This window comes from Oncorhynchus mykiss, chromosome 13 (assembly GCF_057628025.1).
Source record: "Oncorhynchus mykiss isolate SJ-2025 chromosome 13, ASM5762802v1, whole genome shotgun sequence".
Taxonomy (NCBI): Eukaryota; Metazoa; Chordata; class Actinopteri; order Salmoniformes; family Salmonidae; genus Oncorhynchus; species Oncorhynchus mykiss.
Window position 1 is genome coordinate 63,512,353 of NC_143034.1, and position 25,473 is coordinate 63,537,825.

Here is a 25,473-nt window from a genome sequence, read left to right on the forward strand (position 1 = left end):
GACAGCAAAGCAAGACTCGTCTCTTGGCAGTACAGTATCATCCTCCTAAGGCCAGCAGATGTCGATTCAGGACAGGCAGTGATCCATGGCAGCACTGGAGTGAGTACTCTAATACTATCTGAACCGGTAGTTATCCTTTCATGAAGGGGTTGCTGAAATGAGTATTCATCAGCAGAATAGTAGACTAGAGACAGTTGGCCTCTTCATGAAACCCAGATATCGGTTTTGTGTCAAAATCATCATCAATCTCCCGGTCCTGCAGGAATACAGGTTTGGACTCATGTTATTCTCACAACAATACAAACATCAGGCCTATTGAGTGAAATAAAGAAACTAAATTGTATCATCATTTCAAACATGCTTTTCTCAATGTCTATAGAAACTTGTTGACTTATTCTGGTTATTGATTTTCATTGAATATGGCCTTATGGTCTGCTGTTTTATGTACAGTAGCTACTCTACAGCACACTGTATATCTGTAGTATACATCTGTTTTCTCTCTCATACTGTTTCTACCTTTCTTATCTACATTCTACATTCCCGACAACAGTAAATCACACCCTGCGTTGTTAGTGGTACTGGTAGACCTGAACTTCTCAGCCACACCTCTAACCCATCCCACTTTCAGAGGAAGTATATCCTCATTCGGTGTACGTCTCACAAGCTATCAACATCAGCGGGAGCAGAATAAGTTATCTGGTACTGTAAGTAGTATCCCATTATTCTATTAATACTGTATACATTGTGATTTTGACAAGGTTTATCAGACTTTTAAAAGGGTCAAGGATATGGTTATATGTGAAATGCGATAGAATACCACTCTTATAGGACAGGATTAAACTGGATGTTTCATGGGTGTAGTTAGGAAGGTAGTTGCTTCAAGTAGGAGACCCTCATGAGGCCGTAAACATAACTCAAACACAGAAATCTGTAGACAAAAAGTAAACATTGTCGTGAGAAGAGAGAGAGGAAAGAGGAAGTGTAGAAAAATAATGACAGAAAGTTGCATGAATACATCATTGAGTGTGTGACTTTCTTTCTGTATTTTTATACAGTTTACTCTCCGCTGGTCAGCACCGCTACATAAATTGGGTGTGCGTCAGCTCATGCTTTTTACAGAAAACAGGAAGTGAACATAAAGAACAGACAGTATATCGCTTTTGTGTGATAAATAAAAATCATCAATCTTCTGGTCCTGCAGGAATGCAGGTTTGGACTCATGTTATTCACTCAACAAAACAGTGTAGGTCTACTGACTGAAATAAAGGAACTCAACTGTATAATAAATGACAAACTTTTTACATTGTCCATTTAAACTTTTGTTGTTGAATTATTCTGGTTAGTTTTTTTTCTCCATTTAATTAGGGGCCAGCTGTTTAATGTACAGTAGCTACTCTACAGTGTACTGTACATCTATAGTGTACATCTGTTTTCTCTCATACTGTGTTTCTACCTTCCTTGTTTAGATTAAGGGCTTATGACTTCTCTACATTCCCTACTACAGTAAATCACGCCCTGCATGGTACTGGTAGACCTGAACTTATCAGACACGCCTCTAACCCATCCCACTTGGGTATAAGCTGACTCAACATCAGCAAGAGCAGAAGACTATCCGATCCCGTAAGTAGTATGGCTTTAGTTTGTATAAATACAGTATATATTGTGATTTTGAAAAGATTGAAACTTTTAGAAGGGTTAAGGTCAAGAATGATATGTTGTGTGTAATGAAATAACAATATGAAATGATGAGAAAACTACTCTTAGGACAGGATTCAACTTGATGTTTCATGGGTGTAGTCAGGAAATGAGTAGTTTTGAGCAGGAAACCTCAAGGGAGCTAATAACATGACCCAAAAATAGATATCTGGAGACAAAATGTAAAAATGTATGAAAGTAGTTTAGTGAGAGGATAAAAGAAGGAGGCACTAAGTACATTTTGGTTAGTGTATTGTAGACTTCCTTATCAGTTGTGCTTGTGAAGTTTAATGCATTGTATTATTTTCAGTGTGAACATTGTTTTCTGGGGATTGAAATAAATAAGTACATTGTCTTTATAGGGAGTACAACAAACTATTATAGTCAATGTACAGTAAATATAAATACAGCTCTGGCAAGAGTGAAAGTGAAACATCAAGTCCGTGCTTCCTAGCAAAGCTTCCAAAAGCACACATAGCAAGCCCAGGTCTACCACAGTCTGTTCTGCTGTGTGATGTCCGAAAACAATTTGATCTTGTTCACTGCCCAAAAAATACTTAAATAAGTGCATGTGACATATGAGAAACGTAACAGTTTTTCTTGTAAAAAATATATATGATAGTAACAAGTTGGTGGGCATGTTTGCTGCGGTGTATCTAAAGTATATTACAGATAACTTTCTCCATGTCTTATCCTCAATGATCTACAAAGCTGTGTTCACACTGCACTTAGCCGAGGGCTAACAGCCTCCATGTCTTATCCTCAATGATCTACAAAGCTGTGTTCACACTGCACTTAGCCGAGGGCTAACAGCCTCCATGTCTTATCCTCAATGATCTACCAAGCTGTGTTCACGCTGCACCTAGCCGAGGGCTAACAGCATCCATGTCTTATCCTCAATGATCTACAAAGCTGTGTTCACACTGCATGTAGCCGTGGGCTAACAGCCTCCATGTCTTATCCTCAATTATCTACAAAGCTGTGGTCACACTGCACTTAGCCGAGGGCTAAAAGCCTCCATGTCTTATCCTCATAGATCTACAAAGCTGTGGTCACACTGCACGTAGCCGTGGGCTAACAGCCTCCATGTCTTATCCTCAATGATATACAAAGCTGTGTTCACACTGCACTTAGCCGAGGGCTAACAGCCTCCATGTCTTATCCTCAATGATCTACAAAGCTGTGTTCACACTGCATGTAGCCGTGGGCTAACAGCCTCCATGTCTTATCCTCAATGATCTACAAAGCTGTGTTCACACTGCACTTAGCCGAGGGCTAACAGCCTCCATGTCTTATCCTCAAAGATCTACAAAGCTGTGTTCACACTGCATGTAGCCGTGGGCTAACAGCCTCCATGTCTTATCCTCAATGATCTACAAAGCTGTGTTCACACTGCACTTAGCCGAGGGCTAACAGCCTCCATGTCTTATCCTCAAAGATCTACAAAGCTGTGTTCACACTGCATGTAGCCGTGGGCTAACAGCCTCCATGTCTTATCCTCAATGATCTACAAAGCTGTGTTCACACTGCATGTAGCCGTGGGCTAACAGCCTCATGTCTTATCATCAATGATCTACAAAGCTGTGTTCACACTGCACTTAGCCGAGGGCTAACAGCATCCATGTCTTATCCTCAATGATCTACAAAGCTGTGTTCACACTGCACTTAGCCGAGGGCTAACAGCATCCATGTCTTATCCTCAATGATCTACAAAGCTGTGTTCACACTGCACTTAGCCGAGGGCTAACAGCCTCCATGTCTTATCCTCAATGATCTACAAAGCTGTGTTCACACTGCATGCAGCCGTGCGCTAACAGCCTCCATGTCCTATCCTCAATGATCTACAAAGCTGTGTTCACACTGCACTTAGCCGAGGGCTAACAGCCTCCATGTCTTATCCTCAATGATCTACAAAGCTGTGTTCACACTGCATGTAGCCGTGGGCTAACAGCCTCCATGTCTTATCCTCAATGATCTACAAAGCTGTGTTCACACTGCACTTAGCCGAGGGCTAACAGCCTCCATGTCTTATCTTCAATGATCTACACAGCTGTGTTCACACTGCATGTAGCCGTGGGCTAACAGCCTCCATGTCTTATCCTCAATGATCTACAAAGCTGTGTTCACACTGCATGTAGCCGTGAGCTAACAGCCTCCATGTTTTATCCTCAATGATCTACAAAGCTGTATTCACACTGCATGTAGCCGTGAGCTAACAGCCTCCATGTCTTATCCTCAATGATCTACAAAGCTGTGTTCCCACTGCACTTAGCCGAGAGCTAACAGCCTCCATGTCTTATCCTCAATGATCTACAAAGCTGTGTTCACACTGCACTTAGCCGAGGGCTAACAGCCTCCATGTCTTATCCTCAATGATCTACAAAGCTGTGTTCACACTGCATGTAGCCGTGGGCTAACAGCCTCCATGTCTTATCCTCAATGATCTACAAAGCTGTGTTCACACTGCACTTAGCCGTGGGCTAACAGCCTCCATGTCTTATCCTCAATGATCTACAAAGCTGTGTTCACACTGCACTTAGCCGAGGGCTAACAGCCTCCATGTCTTATCCTCAATGATCTACAAAGCTGTGTTCACACTGCACTTAGCCGAGGGCTAACAGCCTCCATGTCTTATCCTCAATGATCTACAAAGCTGTGTTCACACTGCACTTAGCTGTGGGCTAACAGCCTCCATGTCTTATCCTCAATGATCTACAAAGCTGTGTTCACACTGCACTTAGCCGAGGGCTAACAGCCTCCATGTCTTATCCTCAATGATCTACAAAGCTGTGTTCACACTGCACTTAGCCGAGGGCTAACAGCATCCATGTCTTATCCTCAATGATCTACAAAGCTGTGTTCACACTGCACTTAGCCGAGGGCTAACAGCATCCATGTCTTATCCTCAATTATCTACAAAGCTGTGTTCACACTGCACTTAGCCGAGGGCTAACAGCCTCCATGTCTTATCCTCAATGATCTACAAAGCTGTGTTCACACTGCATGTAGCCGTGGGCTAACAGCCTCCATGTCTTATCCTCAATGATCTACAAAGCTGTGTTCACACTGCTCTTAGCCGAGGGCTAACAGCCTCCATGTCTTATCCTCAATGATCTACAAAGCTGTGTTCACACTGCATGTAGCCGTGGGCTAACAGCCTCCATGTCTTATCCTCAATGATCTACAAAGCTGTGTTCACACTGCACTTAGCCGAGGGCTATCAGCCTCCATGTCTTATCCTCAATTATCTACAAAGCTGTGTTCACACTGCATGTAGCCGTGGGCTAACAGCCTCCATGTCTTATCTTCAATGATCTACACAGCTGTGTTCACACTGCATGTAGCCGTGGGCTAACAGCCTCCATGTCTTATCCTCAATGATCTACAAAGCTGTGTTCACACTGCATGTAGCCGTGGGCTAACAGCCTCCATGTCTTATCCTCAATGATCTACAAAGCTGTGTTCACACTGCACTTAGCCGAGGGCTAACAGCCTCCATGTCTTATCCTCAAAGATCTACAAAGCTGTGTTCACACTGCATGTAGCCGTGGGCTAACAGCCTCCATGTCTTATCCTCAATGATCTACAAAGCTGTGTTCACACTGCACTTAGCCGAGGGCTAACAGCCTCCATGTCTTATCCTCAATTATCTACAAAGCTGTGTTCACACTGCATGTAGCCATGGGCTAACAGCCTCCATGTTTTATCCTCAATGATCTACAAAGCTGTGTTCACACTGCATGTAGCCGTGGGCTAACAGCCTCATGTCTTATCCTCAATGATCTACAAAGCTGTGTTCACACTGCATGTAGCCGTGGGCTAACAGCCTCCATGGCTTATCCTCAATGATCTACAAAGCTGTGTTCACACTGCACTTAGCCGAGGGCTAACAGCCTCCATGTCTTATCCTCAATGATCTACAAAGCTGTGTTCACACTGCATGTAGCCGTGGGCTAACAGCCTCCATGTCTTATCCTCAATGATCTACAAAGCTGTGTTCACACTGCACTTAGCCGAGGGCTAACAGCCTCCATGTCTTATCCTCAATGATCTACAAAGCTGTGTTCACACTGCATGTAGCCGTGGGCTAACAGCCTCCATGTCTTATCCTCAATGATCTACAAAGCTGTGTTCACACTGCTCTTAGCCGAGGGCTAACAGCCTCCATGTCTTATCCTCAATGATCTACAAAGCTGTGTTCACACTGCATGTAGCCGTGGGCTAACAGCCTCCATGTCTTATCCTCAATGATCTACAAAGCTGTGTTCACACTGCACTTAGCCGAGGGCTATCAGCCTCCATGTCTTATCCTCAATTATCTACAAAGCTGTGTTCACACTGCATGTAGCCGTGGGCTAACAGCCTCCATGTCTTATCTTCAATGATCTACACAGCTGTGTTCACACTGCATGTAGCCGTGGGCTAACAGCCTCCATGTCTTATCCTCAATAATCTACAAAGCTGTGTTCACACTGCATGTAGCCGTGGGCTAACAGCCTCCATGTCTTATCCTCAATGATCTACAAAGCTGTGTTCACACTGCACTTAGCCGAGGGCTAACAGCATCCATGTCTTATCCTCAATTATCTACAAAGCTGTGTTCACACTGCACTTAGCCGAGGGCTAACAGCCTCCATGTCTTATCCTCAATGATCTACAAAGCTGTGTTCACACTGCATGTAGCCGTGGGCTAACAGCCTCCATGTCTTATCCTCAATGATCTACAAAGCTGTGTTCACACTGCTCTTAGCCGAGGGCTAACAGCCTCCATGTCTTATCCTCAATGATCTACAAAGCTGTGTTCACACTGCATGTAGCCGTGGGCTAACAGCCTCCATGTCTTTTCCTCAATGATCTACAAAGCTGTGTTCACACTGCACTTAGCCGAGGGCTATCAGCCTCCATGTCTTATCCTCAATTATCTACAAAGCTGTGTTCACACTGCATGTAGCCGTGGGCTAACAGCCTCCATGTCTTATCTTCAATGATCTACACAGCTGTGTTCACACTGCATGTAGCCGTGGGCTAACAGCCTCCATGTCTTATCCTCAATGATCTACAAAGCTGTGTTCACACTGCATGTAGCCGTGGGCTAACAGCCTCCATGTCTTATCCTCAATGATCTACAAAGCTGTGTTCACACTGCACTTAGCCGAGGGCTAACAGCCTCCATGTCTTATCCTCAAAGATCTACAAAGCTGTGTTCACACTGCATGTAGCCGTGGGCTAACAGCCTCCATGTCTTATCCTCAATGATCTACAAAGCTGTGTTCACACTGCACTTAGCCGAGGGCTAACAGCCTCCATGTCTTATCCTCAATTATCTACAAAGCTGTGTTCACACTGCATGTAGCCATGGGCTAACAGCCTCCATGTTTTATCCTCAATGATCTACAAAGCTGTGTTCACACTGCATGTAGCCGTGGGCTAACAGCCTCATGTCTTATCCTCAATGATCTACAAAGCTGTGTTCACACTGCATGTAGCCGTGGGCTAACAGCCTCCATGGCTTATCCTCAATGATCTACAAAGCTGTGTTCACACTGCATGTAGCCGTGGGCTAACAGCCTCCATGTCTTATCCTCAATGATCTACAAAGCTGTGTTCACACTGCATGTAGCCGTGGGCTAACAGCCTCCATGTCTTATCCTCAATGATCTACAAAGCTGTGTTCACACTGCACTTAGCCGAGGGCTAACAGCCTCCATGTCTTATCCTCAATGATCTACAAAGCTGTGTTCCCACTGCACTTAGCCGAGGGCTAACAGCCTCCATGTCTTATCCTCAATGATCTACAAAGCTGTGTTCACACTGCACTTAGCCGAGGGCTAACAGCCTCTATGTCTTATCCTCAATGATCTACAAAGCTGTCTTCACACTGCACCTAGCCGAGGGCTAACAGCCTCCATGTCTTATCCTCAATGATCTACAAAGCTGTGTTCACACTGCACTTAGCCGAGGGCTAACAGCCTCCATGTCTTATCCTCAATGATCTACAAAGCTGTGTTCACACTGCACTTTGCCGAGGGCTAACAGCCTCCATGTCTTATCCTCAATGATCTACAAAGCTGTGTTCACACTGCACGTAGCCGAGGGCTAACAGCCCCCATGTCTTATCCTCAATGATCTACAAAGCTGTGTTCACACTGCATGTAGCCGAGGGCTAACAGCCTCCATATCTTATCCCCATGATCTACAAAGCTGTGTTCACACTGCACTTAGCCGAGGGCTAACAGCCTCCATGTCTTATCCTCAATGAGCTACAAAGCTGTGTTCACACTGCACTTAGCCGAGGGCTAACAGCCTCCATGTCTTATTCTCAGTGACCAGCAATGGCTGCCGTTCCTGAGCTGCTGCTGGCCACTCTGGATGATTTGGGTAAAGCAGAGATGGACAAATTTAAATGGTATCTTCGTCAAGGCGTGGAAGGTTTCCCTCAACTCATCCCAGTGAGCCAGCTGGAGAACACTGACAGAGTTGATACTATCAGTAAGATAGTGGGGACCTACCAACCTGAGGACGCTGTGAAGATTACACTGGAGATCCTGAGGAAGATGAACCAGAACCAACTAGCTGAAACATTAAAAAACAAATGTAAGTGTGTTGAGAAATACAGTCTTTGCTTACTATCTAACTTTTTAGCAGACACTCTTATCCAGAGCAACTAGGGTTAAGTTGCTTTGCTCAAGGGTACATTGACACATTTTTCACATAGTCAGCTTGGGGATTTAAACAAGCAACCTTTTAATTACTGGCCTACCACTCTTAACCACTAGGCAACCTGCCACCTCTTTTTAAGGAATTTATGAAATATCATTATTTATCCTGTAGAATTAGAAAGATTATCTCAAAGTACATTTTTTAAGAGTTGTATTACAGTAACTTGCTTTGAATGAACTTAATCTACCATATTTTCTACTTTAATGTTTTTATCTACCATCTCTCTGTCTCTGTGTCTCTCTCGCTCTCTCTCCCCCTAGATGGCCCTGTTGGAGCTCTAGGAGATGGTTTTAACATGGAAGCATCTTCTTCAGGGAGATCTGCAGGACATTTTCAGCCAGGTGTTGTATTTTATAATTTCTCGCTCAGGTCCTCTTTAGGCTTCTTATCTTTATTGACAATAATAAACTGTATGGTTTATATCCACCATTGTGGATATGGTAGTTCTAAATGACATGATTTTGTTATATGCAGTCAGATTGATCATTATTAGCAATCTTGATAAAGATTAGCAAAAAAGACTCTATTAAATAAATAATATATACTGAGCTATATGGTAAGTAAAAAAAGGAGGGAATTGTATTATTTTATACTAATACAATTGTTAAGAGAAATATATTTTTTGAACAAGTAATAAAAAAGATAGGGGTCAAAATGATTGGCACCCCTGTTTTCAAAACTCCAGCACCCTCCCCTTGCAAGGATAATTACACTGTTACACTGAGCCTTAATCTAAAATGTTTTACGAGATTGGAGAACACGTTCGGAGAGATCTTAGACCATTCCTCCATTCAGAATCTTTCCAGATCCTTGATATCATTTGCCTGCTCTTATGGACTACCCTCTTCAATTCCAACCACAGGAGATTGAGATGGCCATTGCACAATGTTGATTTTGTGGTCAATTGATTTTGATTGGTGCTTGGGGTTATTGTCTTGCTGGAAGTGTAAGCCTCCTGGCAGAGGCAGCCAGGTGTTTGTCTAACATGTCCTGGTACTTGGTAAAGTTCATGATGCCTTTGACCTTAAGGGCCCCAGGACCAGTGGAAGCAAATTAGGGCCATAACATCAAAGATCCACCACCATATTTTACCGCCAAACCAACCACTGGTGTGGTTAAGCTCTATTTTCATGTTATCTGACGATAGAACTAGTTCCCATCCAAGTGAAAATAGAGCTCTTTGGCCACACACACCAATGGTGGGTTTGGCATTGAAAAACAGAAGCATATGCAGAAAAGTACCTCATACCTACAGTAAAATATGGTGGTGGATCTTAGATGTTATGGGACTGTTTTGCTTCCGCTGATCCTGGGGCCCCAGCATAAGGAACTTTACCAAGGACCAGGACATTTTAGACAAAAACTTGGTTGCCTCTGCCAGGAGTCTGACACTTGGCTGCAAGTTGATCTTCCAGCAAGACAATTAACCCAAGCAATAATCCAACTCCACAAATAATTTATTAATTGACTACAAAAGCCACATTTTGAAATGGCCATTTCAGTCTTCGGACTTGAACCCCATTGAAAACCTGTGGTTTGAATTGAAGAGGGCAGTCCATAACAGCAAAATAAGGATATCAAGAATCTAGAAAGAAGACTCTGTATGGAGGAATGTGGGGTTATAGAATGTGGGGTTATAGAACATTATAGAAAAAGTAAGTTAAGAACAAATTCTTATTTTAAATGATAGCCTACCAAAAGGCAAAAGGCCTCCTGCGGGGACAGGGCCTGGGATAAAAAATAAAATAATAATACAATATAAATATAGGACAAAACACACATCACAACAAGAGAGACAACACAATACTACATAAAGAGAGACCTAAGACAACAACATAGCAAGACAGCAACACATGACAACACAGCATGGTAGCAACACAACATAACAACAACATGGTAGCAACACAACATGGTAGCAGCACAAAACATGGTACAAACGTTATTGGGCACAGGGTGGCCTCCCGAGTGGCGCAGTGGTCAAGGCACTGCATCGCAATGCTAGCTGTGCCACTAGAGATTCTGGGTTCGAGTCCAGACTGTTACAGATAACCTCAATCAGGAGACCCATGGGGCGATGCACAATTGGCCCAGCGTCGTCCAGGTTAGGGGAGGGTTTGGCCGGCAGGGATGTCCTTGTCCCATTGCGCACAAGCGACTCCTGTGACGGGCCGGGCGCAGTGCACGTTGACACGGTCTCCAGGTGCACAGTGTTTCCTCCGACTCATTGGTGTGACTGGCTTCCGGGTTAAGTGGGCATTGTGTCAAGAAGCAGTGCGGCTTGGTTGGGTTGTGTTTCGGAGGATGCACGGCTCTCGACTTTCGCCTCTCCCGAGTCCATATGGGAGTTGCAGCGATGAGACAAGACTGTAACTACCAATTGGATATCATGAAATTGGGGAGAAAAATGGGTAAAAGTAGCAATAAATAAATAAAACCGCACAAAGGGCAAGAAGGTAGAGACAACAATACATCACACAAAGCAGCAACTGTCAGTAAGAGTGTCCATGAGGCACTCGAATGAAGAGATTGAGATAAAACTGCCCAGTTTGAGTGTTTGTTGCAGCGCATTCCAGTCGCTAGCTGCAGCGAACTGAAATGTGGAGTGACCCAGGGATGTGTGTGCTTTGGGGACTATTAACAGAATGTGACTGGCAGAACGGGTGTTGTATGTGGAGGATGAGGACTGCAGTAGATGTCTCAGATAGGGGGGTGTGAGGCCTAAGAGGGTTTTATAAATAAGCATCAACCAGTGGGTCTTGCGATGGGTATACAGAGAGGACCAGTTTACAGAGTACTATAGAGTCCAGTGATGTGTCCTATAAGGAGCATTGGTGGCAAATCACATAGCCGAATGGTAAAGAACATCTAGCCGCTCGAGAGCACCCTTACCTGCCGATCTATAAATTATGTCTCCGTAATTTAGCATGGGTAGGATGGTCATCTGAATAGTTTGGCAGCTGGGGTGAAAGAGGTGCTATTACGAGAGAGGAAACCAAGTCTAGATTTAACTTTAGCTTGCAGCTTTGATATGTGCTGAGAGAAGGACAGTGCACCGTCTAGCCATACTCCCAAGTACTTGTATGAGGTGACTACCTGAAGCTCTAAACCCTCAGAGGTAGTGATAACACCTGTGGGAAGAGGGGCATTCTTCTTACCAAACCACATGACCTTTGTTTTGGAGGTGTTCAGAACAAGTTTAAGGGTAGAGAAAGCTTGTTGGACACTAAGAAAGCTTTGTTGTAGAGTATTTACCACAAAACCCGGGGAGGGGTCAGCTGAGTATAAGACTGCATATACATGGATGAGAGAGCTTCCTACTGCCTGAGCTATGTTGTTGATGTATATTGAGAAGAGCTTGGGGCCTAGTATCGAGCCTTTGGTGCCTTTCCCTTGGTGACAGGCAGTGGCTGAGACAGCAGATTTTCTGACTTTAAACACTGCACTCTTTGAGAGAGGTAGTTAACAAACCAGGCCAAAGACCCCTCAGAGACACCAGACACCAATACTCCTTAGCCGGCCCACAAGAATGGAATGGTCTACTGTATCAAAAGCTTTGGCCAACTCAATAAAAATAGCAGCACAATATTGCTTAGAATCAAGGGCAACGGGGGCATCATTGAGGACTTTTAAGGTTTCAGTGACACATCCATAACCTGAGCGGAAACCAGATTACATACCCGAGAGAATACTATAGACATCAAGAAAGCCAGTCAGTTGATTATTGACAAGTTTTTCCAACATTTTTGATAAACAGGGAAAAATAGAAACAGGCCTATGACAATTAGGATCAGCTTGATCTCCCCCTTTAAATAAAGCACGAACTGTGGCTGCCTTCCAAGCAATGGGAAGGCTATGTGTCATTTTTTTACTACTTGTTAAACAAAATATATGTCTCTGAGCAATTGTATTAGTAGATATTAAAACAAAACGTTTTTGCATACAATATTGCTCAGTATTTTAATTATTTATTTTAGATTTTTTTTGGCTTATCTTTATCAAGGGCTCCAATCATTTTTGGATTCCACTGTATGATTGATGTTATCCATTCTTAGGTCCTGCATTACCTCCTGCCTCCAATATATTGCCTGGGACTGGAGGAAAACCTGCTGTAGTTGGTGAGCTATCAACTATTTGACATTTTGAAACCATCCACCACACCTAAAGTTCCAATTGATCAGAGGCTATTCCCCCTTTTGGTTCCCGATTTACAACAGCATATTTGCTTTGGGATCAACTCAAAAATAATACTATTGTTTTGAGCAAACTGCATACATTTGTCATTTATTTTTTGAAAACCGGGGATCCAATACGTTTGACCCCCATCTTTTTTTTGATTTGTTTTAATTACTTCTCTTTCACTGAGCAATTGTATTAGTATAAAATAATATTATTTTATGAAAATATTTGAGCATACAATGTAGCCCAGTATTGTATTTTGTTTATAGTATTTTTGCTCATCTTTATCAAGGGATCCAATAATTATGGACCCCACTGTATGATTGATGTTATCCAATCTTAGGTCCTGCATTACCTCCTGCCTCCAATATATTGCCTGGGACTGTAAGATAATCAGTTGAACGTTGTGAGCTTTCAACCATTTTGACATGCTTGTTAAAACCACCCAAGAACCACACCGAAAGATCCAATTGACCAAAGAGTATTCCCCCCGTTTGGATCCAAATTTACAACAGCATGTATGCATTTCAATATTCCTTACAGATGATGTTAAATTCAACACAGCAATAGGTGCTAAACTAATAGAATGTGTAATTGTAGCTAGGCCTACTGTATATGTAGGATCTTAATTTCATCACCCTGTTGCAGGAGAACTTTCCTGCAATGCAGGACATTTAAAACCTGTAGTGTATTTGAGGTTTGAAAAGGCTTCTGAAGTTTGTTATTTTCACTTTACAATTTCAGATTTGATTTTCCGTTCTGAAAAAATGCATTAACACCTAAACAAATGTCCATTAATTATAATCTACATAATAATTAAAATGTTAAGTTGTTTATTTTGCTGTGGTAGCAAACTGGCTCAAATTTAAATCCTACATATGTATAATTCTCATAAGCCTTTGATTTAACAGATAAGGTTCTGTGTCTTGACAATAAAGGTACAGTAGGGTGGTATGTTCTGTCTGAACACAGTGTTTTCATTTTGATACAGCATCAGATGAGGAATCGGTTGGAAAGATCACATACTACACCAATAACCATCTTGGAAAAGGTGCCGATGGAATTGTGTTCAGGTAAACCAGCTTAAACGTTATTGTGGAAATGTGTTTGTAACCCTAATCCCCTCTTTGCAGCAAAAATGTCTTTACGATCGGTTCATTGACTAAATGTTTATCTTTCTCTACCGCTATCCTCCAGGGGTTACTTCCATTGTGATGATGCCAACAAGCGTCCTGCGGCAGTGAAGAGAATTGAACTAGCAAAACAAAGCAATGCTGATAGAGAGGTCGCTTTGCTTCTTCAATTGGATGACAATCCCCACGTCGTCCGCTACTTCTGCACTGAGAAGGACGGGCAATTCCTATACATCGCCATCGAGCTGTGTGCCGTCTCTTTAGATAAGGTCTAAGTCAATGACTCACTATTTTATTCTCTGACTTATCCAAGGGGTTAAAACTTGATTATTATAACAGTCTCACATAATGATTATCTGTGTTAGAATATATACTGAACAAAAATATAAACACAACATACAACAATTTCAACGATTTTACTGAGTTACAGTTCATATAAGAAATCAGTTAATTGACATAAATTCATTAGACTCTAATCTATGGATTTTACGACTGGGACTACAGATATGAATCTGTTAGTCAAAGATACCTTAAAAAGGGTAGGAGCGTGGATCAGAAAACCAGTCAGTATCTGGTGTGACCACCATTTGCCTCATGCACTGCAACACAGGCTGTGGATTGTGGGCCGTGGAATGTTGTACCAGTCCTCTTCAATGGCTGTGCGAAGTTGCTGGACACCCCCTCAAAAGTTGAGACATCTGTGGCATTGTGTTGTGTAACAAAACTGCACGTTTTAGAGTGGCCTTTTATTGTCCCCTGCACAACGTGCACCTGTGTAATGATCATGCTGTTTAATCAGTTTATTGATATGCCACACCTGTCAGTTGGATGGATTATCTTGGCAAAGGAGAAATTATCACTAATGGATGTATACAAATTTGTGCACAAAATTTGAGAGAAATACAACTTTTGTGTGTATGGAAAATCTCTGGGATGTTTTATTTCAGCTCATGGATCATAGGCCGAACACTTTACATGTTGCATTTATATTTTTGTTCAGTGTACATTCCAAGGTTAGAATGCTTGGTGTTCATCAGCGCACTAATACTTGGGTGTCTCTTCCAGTGTTTTACTAAAGAAAATCCTTTTGACCTTTGCGGACTGAACCCAGTGATGCTGCTGCAGCAGACCATGATAGGACTGGAACACCTGCACTCTCACAACATAGGTTCTAATTACAGTTTAATTGAACCTTTATTTAACTAGGCAAGCCAGTTAAGAAACCACTTGGCAAAACCCTAATCCGGATGACGCTGGGCCAAGTGTGCACCGTCCTATGGGTCTCCCAATCACGGCCGGATGTGATACAGCCTGGCATCTAACCAGGGTCTGTAGTGACACCCATAGCACTGAGATGCAGTGCCTTAGACCGCTGCAACCCTCAGGAGCCCAGTAAATGCTGTAGACTGTAGATAATCCTAATGAAGTTACAGTATTGATGACTTTTCCTTATATTATTATTGATCAGATCTATGATCTTCCCACAACTCCAGTAGACTGATTCATCCTGATCTTTTCTCCCCAGTCCACCGTGATGTGAAGCCCCACAACATCCTGTTGAAAGACCATTCTGACTCAGTCACGGTCAAGATCTCAGACTTTGGGATGAGTAAGCAGTTAGCGGACAGCAGACAAAGCTACAGCATGAGGTCGGGAGCCCTTGGCACCATGGGCTGGAATGCCCCAGAGGTCCTGGATGACAGCAGGAAAGTAAACCCTGTGAGTAGCTCCTGATCTTTACACTGGAACAGAGAACTGTTCAAGTCATTACAGATTCAGAGATAATCCAGAAAGAAATGTGATGAAATAGGCTAATTGGGATTTCCTTACAGGAGTTAAACAGGATTGGCCCATTGCTCAAAGGAACAGTTCACCCTAAAAAGTTGATCTTCTGTTGTGGAGATCAAGCTACAGTATATTACACATACGTACATAAGAAAGATAGGCACCATCTACACAACCATGGTGTGGGATGTGGACCATCCTCGACATTAGACAATAACCCCTTTAATCCAAAATGTTTATGCCAGTAAAGTGTACCATTAAAAATGATGGAACCAGGAAGTTTCTGTACAATTTTATGATTGCCAATAGATAATTTGTTCGTTCGACATGGTGGGATCTTTTTGTCTGTAAAATTATTTATGCGGGAAATGGCAGTGAAAACGGCTTCATGCTCAAATATTGATATAATAACCATCATACTGAAGTAAACTTGGAGTCACACGATGATATGTTGTGTGGTCCTCCCACTACGACTTCGGAAACCAAGCCATTTATTAGGCTACAGGTTAAATAAATGATGAACTTGACAGGAGGGTGATTTTGAAAATATTTTGTACCTTTATTTAACTAGGCAAGTCAGTAAAGACACATTGTTATTCACAAATACGGTCTAGGAACAGTGGGTTAACAGTGGGTTAACAGCCGACCGATTTTTACCTTGTCAGCTCAGGAATTCAATCTAGCAACCTTTCGGTTACTTGCCCAACGCTCTAACCACTGCTGCTCCCAAAAAATGAAAGGTGATGAGCTTGATGCTCCTTTCCAATAAATATCGAGGGTCTTATTCTGGTGACATGATGATCGATGTTTGACTTCCATTTGACAAAAATATTCTGTCTCTTATCCATCAGTCTCATCATGTCGACTAGCCTACCCTGACTGTATCTGCTAGCTAGAGAGCACGTGCCAAGACCAGAGTAGACACATTTCTATTGAATTCAACCGTTTTTGTGACAAAACTATGAGTAGAATTGAAAATGCAATGGAAACATTTTTGAGTTTGATTCCGTACATGACAAAAAAGGAAATGTGTGAACTACGTCATGACGCACTGATCGTTATCCTTAACAAGTCCGGTTGGTGGGAACACACCACAGGCAGGAAAACACAAATCTGTCGCCAATTGGATGGAATCCTAACTATAGTCTGACAAATTTGTGAACTATTCTTTAAGGTTGCCTGTAGATTAGAACTAGTAGTGATTGTGGTACTGTTCTGAAACAACTATTAAAGACACTCCTCTTCCTCTACAGACCAGTGCTGTGGACATCTTCTCTGCCGGCTGTGTGTTTTACTATGTGTTGACAGGAGGCAAACATCCCTTTGGAGAACCCTATCGGCAGACTGCTAATATCATGGATGGCAAATACAACCTTAACGGATTACAGAAAGACAAACATGGTAAGGTACAACTGAAAGGTTGTGTTAGCACAGGGGAACCCAAGAGCAGACTCAGACCAGGAAACAGGGATGAATGAACCAAGATATTTATTGTAACACAGGGAGAGATGAAGTGCAGATCCAGGGAAGCTCAGAGGAGTTGTAGGAAACCAGATGTGCAGGCTGAGATTGGAGTGAGCTGGGTTGGGACAGGGTAAACAGATCCGGAGTTGAATGCAGACAGAGTAGCACGGTGGTGAGATATGGAACAGGAGACAGGAACCAGAGTCAGAGCAGCGAAACAGCGTCAGGCAAGGAAACAGGCACAACAGGATCTTAAATAATAACAAATAGCTAGACGCATGACTGACTGAACAGAGATTACAATCTGGCAGAGTGGAAGTGGCAGGAAAATAAAGAAAATGTAGTCTATGTGCTAATGATGGTTGTGGGTTTTTAAATGGCATATTGTTGATAAATATATGACCTCTCACTTATGATTAACCAAATCTAGTGTTCTCATTCCTGTAAATGGCCCATGTACATGTGGGATCATAATTTGAGCTAGTTTGCTAAAGCAGGAAAATAATCTTGCAGCAACAGGAAATATGATTTATTATTTAGTTTATACTTAATTAACATTTTTTGTAGGGATTAACACATTTTTTGTTAGGGCAAATCAATTCAGAAATTTCAAAGAGGAATTTACACATTTTAGAATACTTTTTAAACCACAAATACACTACAAGTTTGCATTTCCTGCCAAGCAGGAAAATTTTCAACAACAAAAGAGTATTCAAATTAAGATCTTACATCTGTAGACACCAAGCCAGAATTTGACCCAATGGAATAGTGATCTGTAATGTTGGCTTTGACAGAGGCCTGATAAAATGTTATAATAAGCACTGCCATTGATTGCTTTTGTCATCATCTTTGTCTCAACTAAAATTCTGTGTCTTTCTTCATTATAATCATCACATTGGTTCAGATGAAATACCCACTGGGCACAAACTGGTTAAATCAACGTTGTTTGAATGTAATTTGCCAACGTATTGGGATGTAGAATCTATGTGTAAAATACATTGAATTTGCAAAAAGTCAAAAACGTAAACTGTTGTTTTGAGGGTGAAATTTCAACCACAGGATTATGCATCATGGTAACCAATGTTCAACATAGACAAACCTTATATAAAATATGTTGAATTTGTTCCATTGAAACAATGTTAGATCCAGGGTTGCAAAGGGAGGGTATATTACTGAAAACTTTCAAAGTTTACTAGTAAACTACCAGAATCTTTAATTTATCTTTATATATTTTTTACACATTTATTTTGCTACAGTATGTGAATATGTATTTAATGTCAGTGTTTTGGAATCAAACTGGTGGCAGTTGAGAAAATAATGAATAGTTGGATGAGTTTCAGAGGTAATTGAAAATAATGAATAGTTGGATGAGTTTCAGAGGTAATTGAAAATAATGAATAGTTTGATGAGTTTCAGAGGTAATTGAAAATAATGAATAGTTGGATGAGTTTCAGAGGTAATTGAAAATAATGAATAGTTGGATGAGTTTCAGAGGTAATTGAAAATAATGAATAGTTGGATGAGTTTCAGAGGTAATTGAAAATAATGAATAGTTGGATGAGTTTCAGACGTAATTGAAAATAATGAATAGTTGGATGAGTTTCAGAGGTAATTGAAAATAATGAATAGTTGGATGAGTTTCAGAGGTAATTGAAAATAATGAATAGTTGGATGAGTTTCAGAGGTAATTGAAAATAATGTAATTGTTGATAAGATACTTTTTCCATTAACTCTGCTATTTTCTCTTGAAAAATAATGGTCTATCTACTAGAAACTCAATGACAATATGGACACAGAAATATCAAATTAATACTATATATGAATATATTTTTCAAAAAAGTTGTTAAAGTATAAATTACCGAAGTTACATAGATTGACAGATTTTTTTGTTAATTACCAAAAGTACTGAAACTTCCAGTAACTTTGGTAAAGGACTGATAGCTTTGCAACCCTAGTCAGATCTTCAACTTTATATACACTATCAGTAAATAACTATAGGCTGGGCAGCACCTCCTACTGGGGAATAGATCTATCTACAGCTATCCCTTTGATCCAGGGCTTTGACCAAGCCCAGTCCTGCTTTATAGTCAGTTACCAATGTGCTATCATGAGAAGGATTGCTGAGAGATCTCCACTTAAAATAGATTCACTGTTGCTATCGAAGTAATTCCAAAGTGTAGGTTTAACAGAGCAAATTAAAGGTAAACATACTTTATCAATCATATATCATCCATGATGCTATTTAGGCCTATACACCAAGTCATCAACAGCTATTGTTTAAATTTAGCCCAGAATTAAACTAAACAGACAATTCATATAGGCCTAGGGTTTCAAACTTTAGTTAATTTCAAATGTAATCTACAAATTAATAATGAAATCAAACTTTATTTAAAGTGGCAATATGCAGCTTTTTGGGCGACCCAACCAAATTCACATAGAAATGTGAGTTATAGATCCATCATTCTATTTGAAAGCAAGTCTAAGTAGCAGTAGATCTGTTCTATGTGCTCTATTTCTATACTTCCTGCTCTAATGTTTTGTTTTTGCGTCTTCTACTTTGGATTTGTAAACCAGTTTCAAACAGTTGAGACAACAATATTTTGGGTTATGGTAATTATACTTCACAGCAGTTTATATGGATTCTCTACACCCCTCAAACTGAACTCTGGACCTCGAAGCCAGTCCCACTGCGTTTTTTCATTGTTCCCCTCTAATCAAGTTCTGATTAGACCTGGGACACCAGGTGGGTGCCATTAATGATCAGGTAGAACAGAGAACCAGCAGGCTCCGGACTTCGTAGGGAAAGAGTTGAAGACCCCTGCTCTACACTATACTAGCTTATTTTGTAACATAAATTGAAAGTAGGCAGACTATTTGAGTTTTAACAACCAGGAAATGACAGAGCGATTTCTGCATAGTGCACCTTTAAAGTGCATTTAAAGGTTGATCTGATTTGATTTGGTCCTATTTCTGTAACTTAGGTTTTTGGAGACGCTCATCCAACATCTAAATTATTAATTTGTAGACAAACTGGAATTAAAGCCAGTCTAAGCCAGACTAAGTCAGTGGCACAGATAGAACTATCTAAACAGAAGATAATCTCCTTCAATTGAAGAGCTTATTTCCAAAACGCTACAACTACCAATTTTTCACATTTGTGTTTTTTCTTCACAAAGGATTGCTTATGGGTACCTTCATGTGTGTGTCAAATGTTACTGTTTTTATTCATAGATTTGTATGATGTGTATGTTGTTTTTTTGCTAAACTATATGTCCATTATTTAGCTGAAATGGATATTTGACTGTGATTTGTGGTTGTTTCACCTAGTTATCTTAAGATGAATGCACTAAGTAAGTCACTCTGGATAAGAGCATCTGCTAAATGTCTAAAATGTTCATGTAAATGGTTGACATACAGATATTACTGTATTGAATGATACAAAAAAGTTTTAATATTGATGTCACAAAGTATAATTTGTACATTTCTTTATTAAACAATTCGTTATTTGTTACATTTGCATGTGTAAAACCTAGCAGTACAAATTATTTATCTTTGAGTGAGACAGATATATAGAACTGTGAAACCATCAAGTGATAGATTTTAAACAAACACGTCTGTCATTGAACAACCCCATGCCATGATTAGATTGTGAAAAAAAACACCAATCTCTTTCAGAATTTCTTTAAACAATTAAAGCTAATTTACCAAACTTTCTGAAAATGGATAAAATAGTGTTTTAGAATGAAACTCTTCAAATGTTGATATTTGGTTGCGTTGTAAACCAAACACAATTCAAAATTACTTTTGTAATATAGCCTTAGCCTAAAGTTCTTATAAACTATTGTAACAGTATTTATTCAACCTTAAAATGAGTAACACATCTGTGGCCACATTTTGATGTAACTGTAAAAAATATCTTCCTATGTAATCTGCGCAGAATTTCGAAATGGCATTAATCACTTGCACCATTTACTTTTAATGTAATCAACTGAATCCAGTTCATTTGATTGTGCTATTAGATGACGCACAGTAATAACACATTAAGTAGTTGTATAAATAAACACAATATCTGACATTGGTATTTTAACTTTGTTTTAAATGTTTGAAAGTGCAGTGATGACACATTTAGGTAACAACAAACCAACAATTGACATTATTTTCCCATTGTAATTTGGTTGTGCTTTTACAGTAGATGGTCTAAAGCACATATGTCAGAGTCAAGGCCCGCGGGCCACATCCGGCCCGCAAGAAGGTTTTTTACGGCCCCTGGGATGATCTTGATTTATTATTAGAACCGGCCCGCAGCAAGCCGGCAGCCCGCAGATCTTTTACACGCACCAATACTACATTTCCCACAATGCAAAGGTGACGCACCGAGCAGTAGGCTGCTTCATTTCAATATTTATTGGCACAGCAGTCGTCAGCATCACAGTAAAATTAACTTTCAGATACCCATCAAAAATGGCAAAACGGAAGGTGGATACTGAGAACCGGGGGTTTCAAACAAGGTGGGAGTCGGAGTATATGTTCACGAAGGTAGCTGGAAAACCTGTGTGTCTTCTGTGTGGAGAAAGTGTGGCGGTACTGAAAGAGTATAATCTGAGACGACATTATGAAACGAAACACGCGGACAAAAACAAGAATATGGACATGGAACAAAGGCTACAAAAGGCAGAGGAATTAAAACGAGGCCTCAAATCTCGACAGGCTCTGTTCAAAAAAGCCAAATCACAAGGCCAGGCTGCTGTCAAGGCCAGTTTTATTTTGGCAGAAGAGATCGCTAAATCAGCCCGGCCATTTACGGAGGGGGATTTCATCAAAAACTGCATGATTAAAGTTTGTGACGAAGTTTGCCCAGAAAAAAGGCAACTCTTTTTAAATGTGAGTCTGAGCAGAAACACCATTGCCGAGAGAGTAGACCAGTTGTCCATCAATCTAAAAGAGCAGCTTGTGAAAAAGGGAAAAGATTTTATTGCATATTCCTTGGCTGTGGATGAGAGCACCGACATTTCTGACATTGCCCAGTTGTCAATTTTCATCCGCGGAGTGGACTCCAACCTAAGCGTGACAGAGGAGTTTTTGGCTTTACGTCCTATGCATGGCACAACTACGGGGCATGATTTGTATGAAGAGGTGTCAAGATGTGTAAATGAGATGGAGCTGCCTTGGGAAAAACTCGTGGGTTTGACAACCGACGGAGCACCTGCGATGTGTGGACACAGGAGCGGACTGGTGGCGAAGATACGGGAAAAGATGCAAGAGGAAAACGCGACAGGTGAGCTGACAGCTTATCATTGTATCATACACCAGGAAGCGTTGTGCGGTAAAGCCTTGAAAATGGAGCATGTAATGAGCATCATCACGCGCACAGTTAACTTTATCAGAGCCAAAGGTTTGAATCAACGCCAGTTCAAGGCATTTCTGACGGAGTTAGAAACGGAGCATGGTGATTTGCCTTATCACACAGAGGTGCGATGGCTAAGCCAGGGAAAGGTGCTTCAAAGATGTTTCGAGCTTCGTGAGGAGATTTGTCTGTTCTTGGACAGCAAAGGGAAAGACACAACACAACTCCGAGACGAAATGTTTCTGTGTGAAATGGCTTTTCTGTGTGACATTACGAGTCATCTGAATGCAATAAACTTGCAGCTGCAGGGTCGGGATCGTGTCATCTCTGATATGTACAGTACAGTGAAGGCATTTAAAACCAAACTGACTCTGTGGGAGACGCAGATGCGGAAAGAAAATTTGAGCCACTTTCCCAGCTGCCAGACCATGAAAGAGAAGCTCTCTACCAGTGCGTTCCCGAGCACACAGTTGGCTGATAAAATAGGTATGCTTGCCGCTGACTTTCGACGCCGATTTGCTGACTTTGAAGCACAAAAAAGCAGGTTGGAACTGCTCGGTAACCCATTTGCTGTTGACGTGGAAAGCTCACCACCAAACCTCCAAATGGAGTTGATTGACCTCCAATGCAATGATGCACTGAGGGCAAAATATGCGGCAGTGGGTGCTGCGGAGTTCGCCCGTTTCCTCCCCGGCACAATGCCCCAGCTGCGCATCCAGGCTGCTCAAACGTTGTCTATGTTTGGCAGCACATACCTGTGTGAACAACTGTTTTCTTTGATGAACCTGAACAAAACATCACACAGAAGTCGACTTACTGCTGAACACCTCCACTCAATTCTGAGGATTTCTTCAGCTCAGAGCCTTACCCCGAACATTGATGAACTTGTGGAAAAGATGGGACACCACCAAGTATCACCCTCAACCTCAAACAAGTGAACATTACTGTGCAATCACATATTTAGAGTTTTTACTCAGTTCAAGTTTAAAAGTTAAAATTTAATATTTGTTTTCACTGCATGTTACTTCTCCTTAAACAAAGTGTTGTTTTTGATTAATAGATTTTTGCACTTTATTTTTTTGTATTTCAATCCAATTATATTTTAAAAATATTTCAGTTGAGTGGATGATAGAAAATTGCTATTATTGTTTTTTCTTTGAAGTAAATTTAGCCCACTTTTGCTAAAATAGAAAATATAGTCTACTGATGGTGCCTTGAATACCGGTTTCTTTCATTTAATGTTCATGTTATGGGGATATTTATATAAAGGAAATTTGTCTTTTGTGTCTGTTGAAAATTAAAGATTACTGACAGAGCCATAAGAAAATATTGCTTTATTTATCTGATCATATTGTAATATATTTGTTAGGTTTTCAGTAGGTTCAATTAGGTTCACTAGACTATATGCGTCATTTAAAAATGTTTCAATGAACATTCGAACAGTCCGGCCCTCGTCTTGTAGCTGATTTTTTTATTTGGCCCTCCGTCCATTTGACTTTGACACCCCTGGTCTAAAGCATAGTGATAACAACAAACTTTCAACTGTTGGCTGTCTTTTTAGTGGGTAAATATACTGTAGGTTATATTCTCATTGATCAAAATCTCCACCAAATATTACCCAGTTGTCCACTTTCATATGACGTGGTGTGCCCAGTGTGGGTACTTTCATATGACGTGGTGTGTCCAGTGTGGGTACTTTCATATGACGTGATGTGTCCAGTGTGGGTACTTTCATATGACGTGGTGTGTCCAGTGTGGGTACTTTCATATGACGTGGTGTGTCCAGTGTGGGTACTTTCATATGACGTGGTGTGTCCAGTGTGGGTACTTTCATATGACGTGGTGTGTCCAGTGTGGGTACTTTCATATGACGTGGTGTGTCCAGTGTGGGTACTTTCATATGACGTGGTGTGCCCAGTGTGGGTACTTTCATATGACGTGGTGTGCCCAGTGTGGGTACTTTCATATGACGTGGTGTGTCTAGTGTGGGTACTTTCATATGACGTGGTGTGTCCAGTGTGGGTACTTTCATCACCATGTTTTTGAATGAACAAAGTGCCTTGGCCTTGAACCTGCCCATGGTTACTGTGTCTGTGTGTGTGTTTGGTCTTATCTTTCCCAGAGGACATCGTGGCCACAGACCTGATAGAACAGATGCTGAACATGGAGCCCCAGGGGAGGCCTTCTGCTGAGAGCGTGCTCAAACACCCCTTCTTCTGGAGCCTGGAGAAACAACTGATGTTCTTCCAGGTCACTATTAAGTATAATCAATGCATAGCTAATGTCAGTTAGCTAGATTACAATATTATTTAATTCTAGTAGGGAAAAATGTAACTGCAACAACAGAAACAATGGGTATTCTATCAATAGAATATATAGCAATAGTGGAGTCCATTGAGCATACAGCAAGATGGTGGTAAACGAGATGTTGGATTAATTAAAGTACTGTCTTCCCCTGTAGGACGTGAGTGACAGAATTGTAAATGAGACATTGGATGGTCCAATCATACAGCAGCTAGAGTCAGGGGGACAGGAAGTGGTGAGGAATAACTGGATGGAACACATCACAGCAGTTCTGCGGAAAGGTTAGTGACTGGTCTGAGATCAGCGTTTGAACAGCAACACTTTGCAGCCTGTAAAGCCATTTTCTATTACAGTATATTTCTAGTAACACTAACATACAGATCAGAGGTGTCATGAATGACATGACTACATTTGCAAGATGAGTTTATTGCTGGACCAGACACCAGCAACATCTCTGTTTTGTTGTTGTATTATATTACACTAATGACAAACTTTCTTGATATCATAATTCTGTATCTTAATAGTATTGTTTGTTTACTGGCTGTGTTTCCTCCTTCTACAGATCTAGAAATACGTAAAGGAGCATATGAAGAGGGCTCTGTTAAAAGCCTTCTACGTGCCATAAGAAACAAGGTGTGTTCTGTCCAAATACAATTGCCATACTATATTAAAATACACAAATGAAGCATAATAATAACATGTTGGTATATTTGCAAAATATTATTTAATTAGTCAAAACATGAGAGGATGCAGGCATCCTCTATGCCACCTACTACCCCCATAAACCTGTTAAATGTAGTATTTATCTGACACAAGAAACTAAATGTGTAAATTACATTTTATAAGCAACAT

At 41.0% G+C, this 25,473-nt stretch overlaps 1 protein-coding gene and 1 long non-coding RNA gene across 19 annotated transcripts in view; one reads left to right on the forward strand and one right to left on the reverse strand.

Annotated features, from left to right (window-relative positions):
• Positions 1-25,473, forward strand: part of LOC110538775 (serine/threonine-protein kinase/endoribonuclease IRE1) — a 26,218-nt gene continuing 745 nt past the window's right edge. The window contains exons 1-14 of one of the 18 annotated variants that reach the window (XM_090197106.1): positions 1-99; positions 551-704; positions 1,505-1,620; positions 8,019-8,289; positions 8,676-8,756; positions 12,468-12,530; positions 13,583-13,664; positions 13,789-13,993; positions 14,790-14,892; positions 15,250-15,443; positions 16,763-16,910; positions 24,440-24,567; positions 24,779-24,902; positions 25,184-25,254. In XM_090197106.1, coding sequence (XP_090053232.1) covers positions 8,028-8,289; positions 8,676-8,756; positions 12,468-12,530; positions 13,583-13,664; positions 13,789-13,993; positions 14,790-14,892; positions 15,250-15,443; positions 16,763-16,910; positions 24,440-24,567; positions 24,779-24,902; positions 25,184-25,254 — 1,461 coding nt within the window. In that variant the 5' untranslated portion in view covers positions 1-99; positions 551-704; positions 1,505-1,620; positions 8,019-8,027. Of the gene's footprint in view, positions 100-550; positions 705-1,055; positions 1,210-1,466; positions 1,621-8,018; positions 8,290-8,675; positions 8,757-12,467; positions 12,531-13,582; positions 13,665-13,788; positions 13,994-14,789; positions 14,893-15,249; positions 15,444-16,762; positions 16,911-24,439; positions 24,568-24,778; positions 24,903-25,183; positions 25,255-25,473 lie in introns of those variants that run through there. The other 17 variants (XM_090197108.1, XM_090197112.1, XM_090197115.1 and 14 more) reach the window with 17 other exon arrangements.
• LOC149978961 (uncharacterized) overlaps positions 16,981-25,473 on the reverse strand; it is a 13,478-nt gene continuing 4,985 nt past the window's right edge. Inside the window, exon 4 of the long non-coding RNA XR_016486044.1 lies at positions 16,981-17,088. This is a non-coding gene — a long non-coding RNA (uncharacterized LOC149978961). The remainder of the gene's footprint in view (positions 17,089-25,473) is intronic.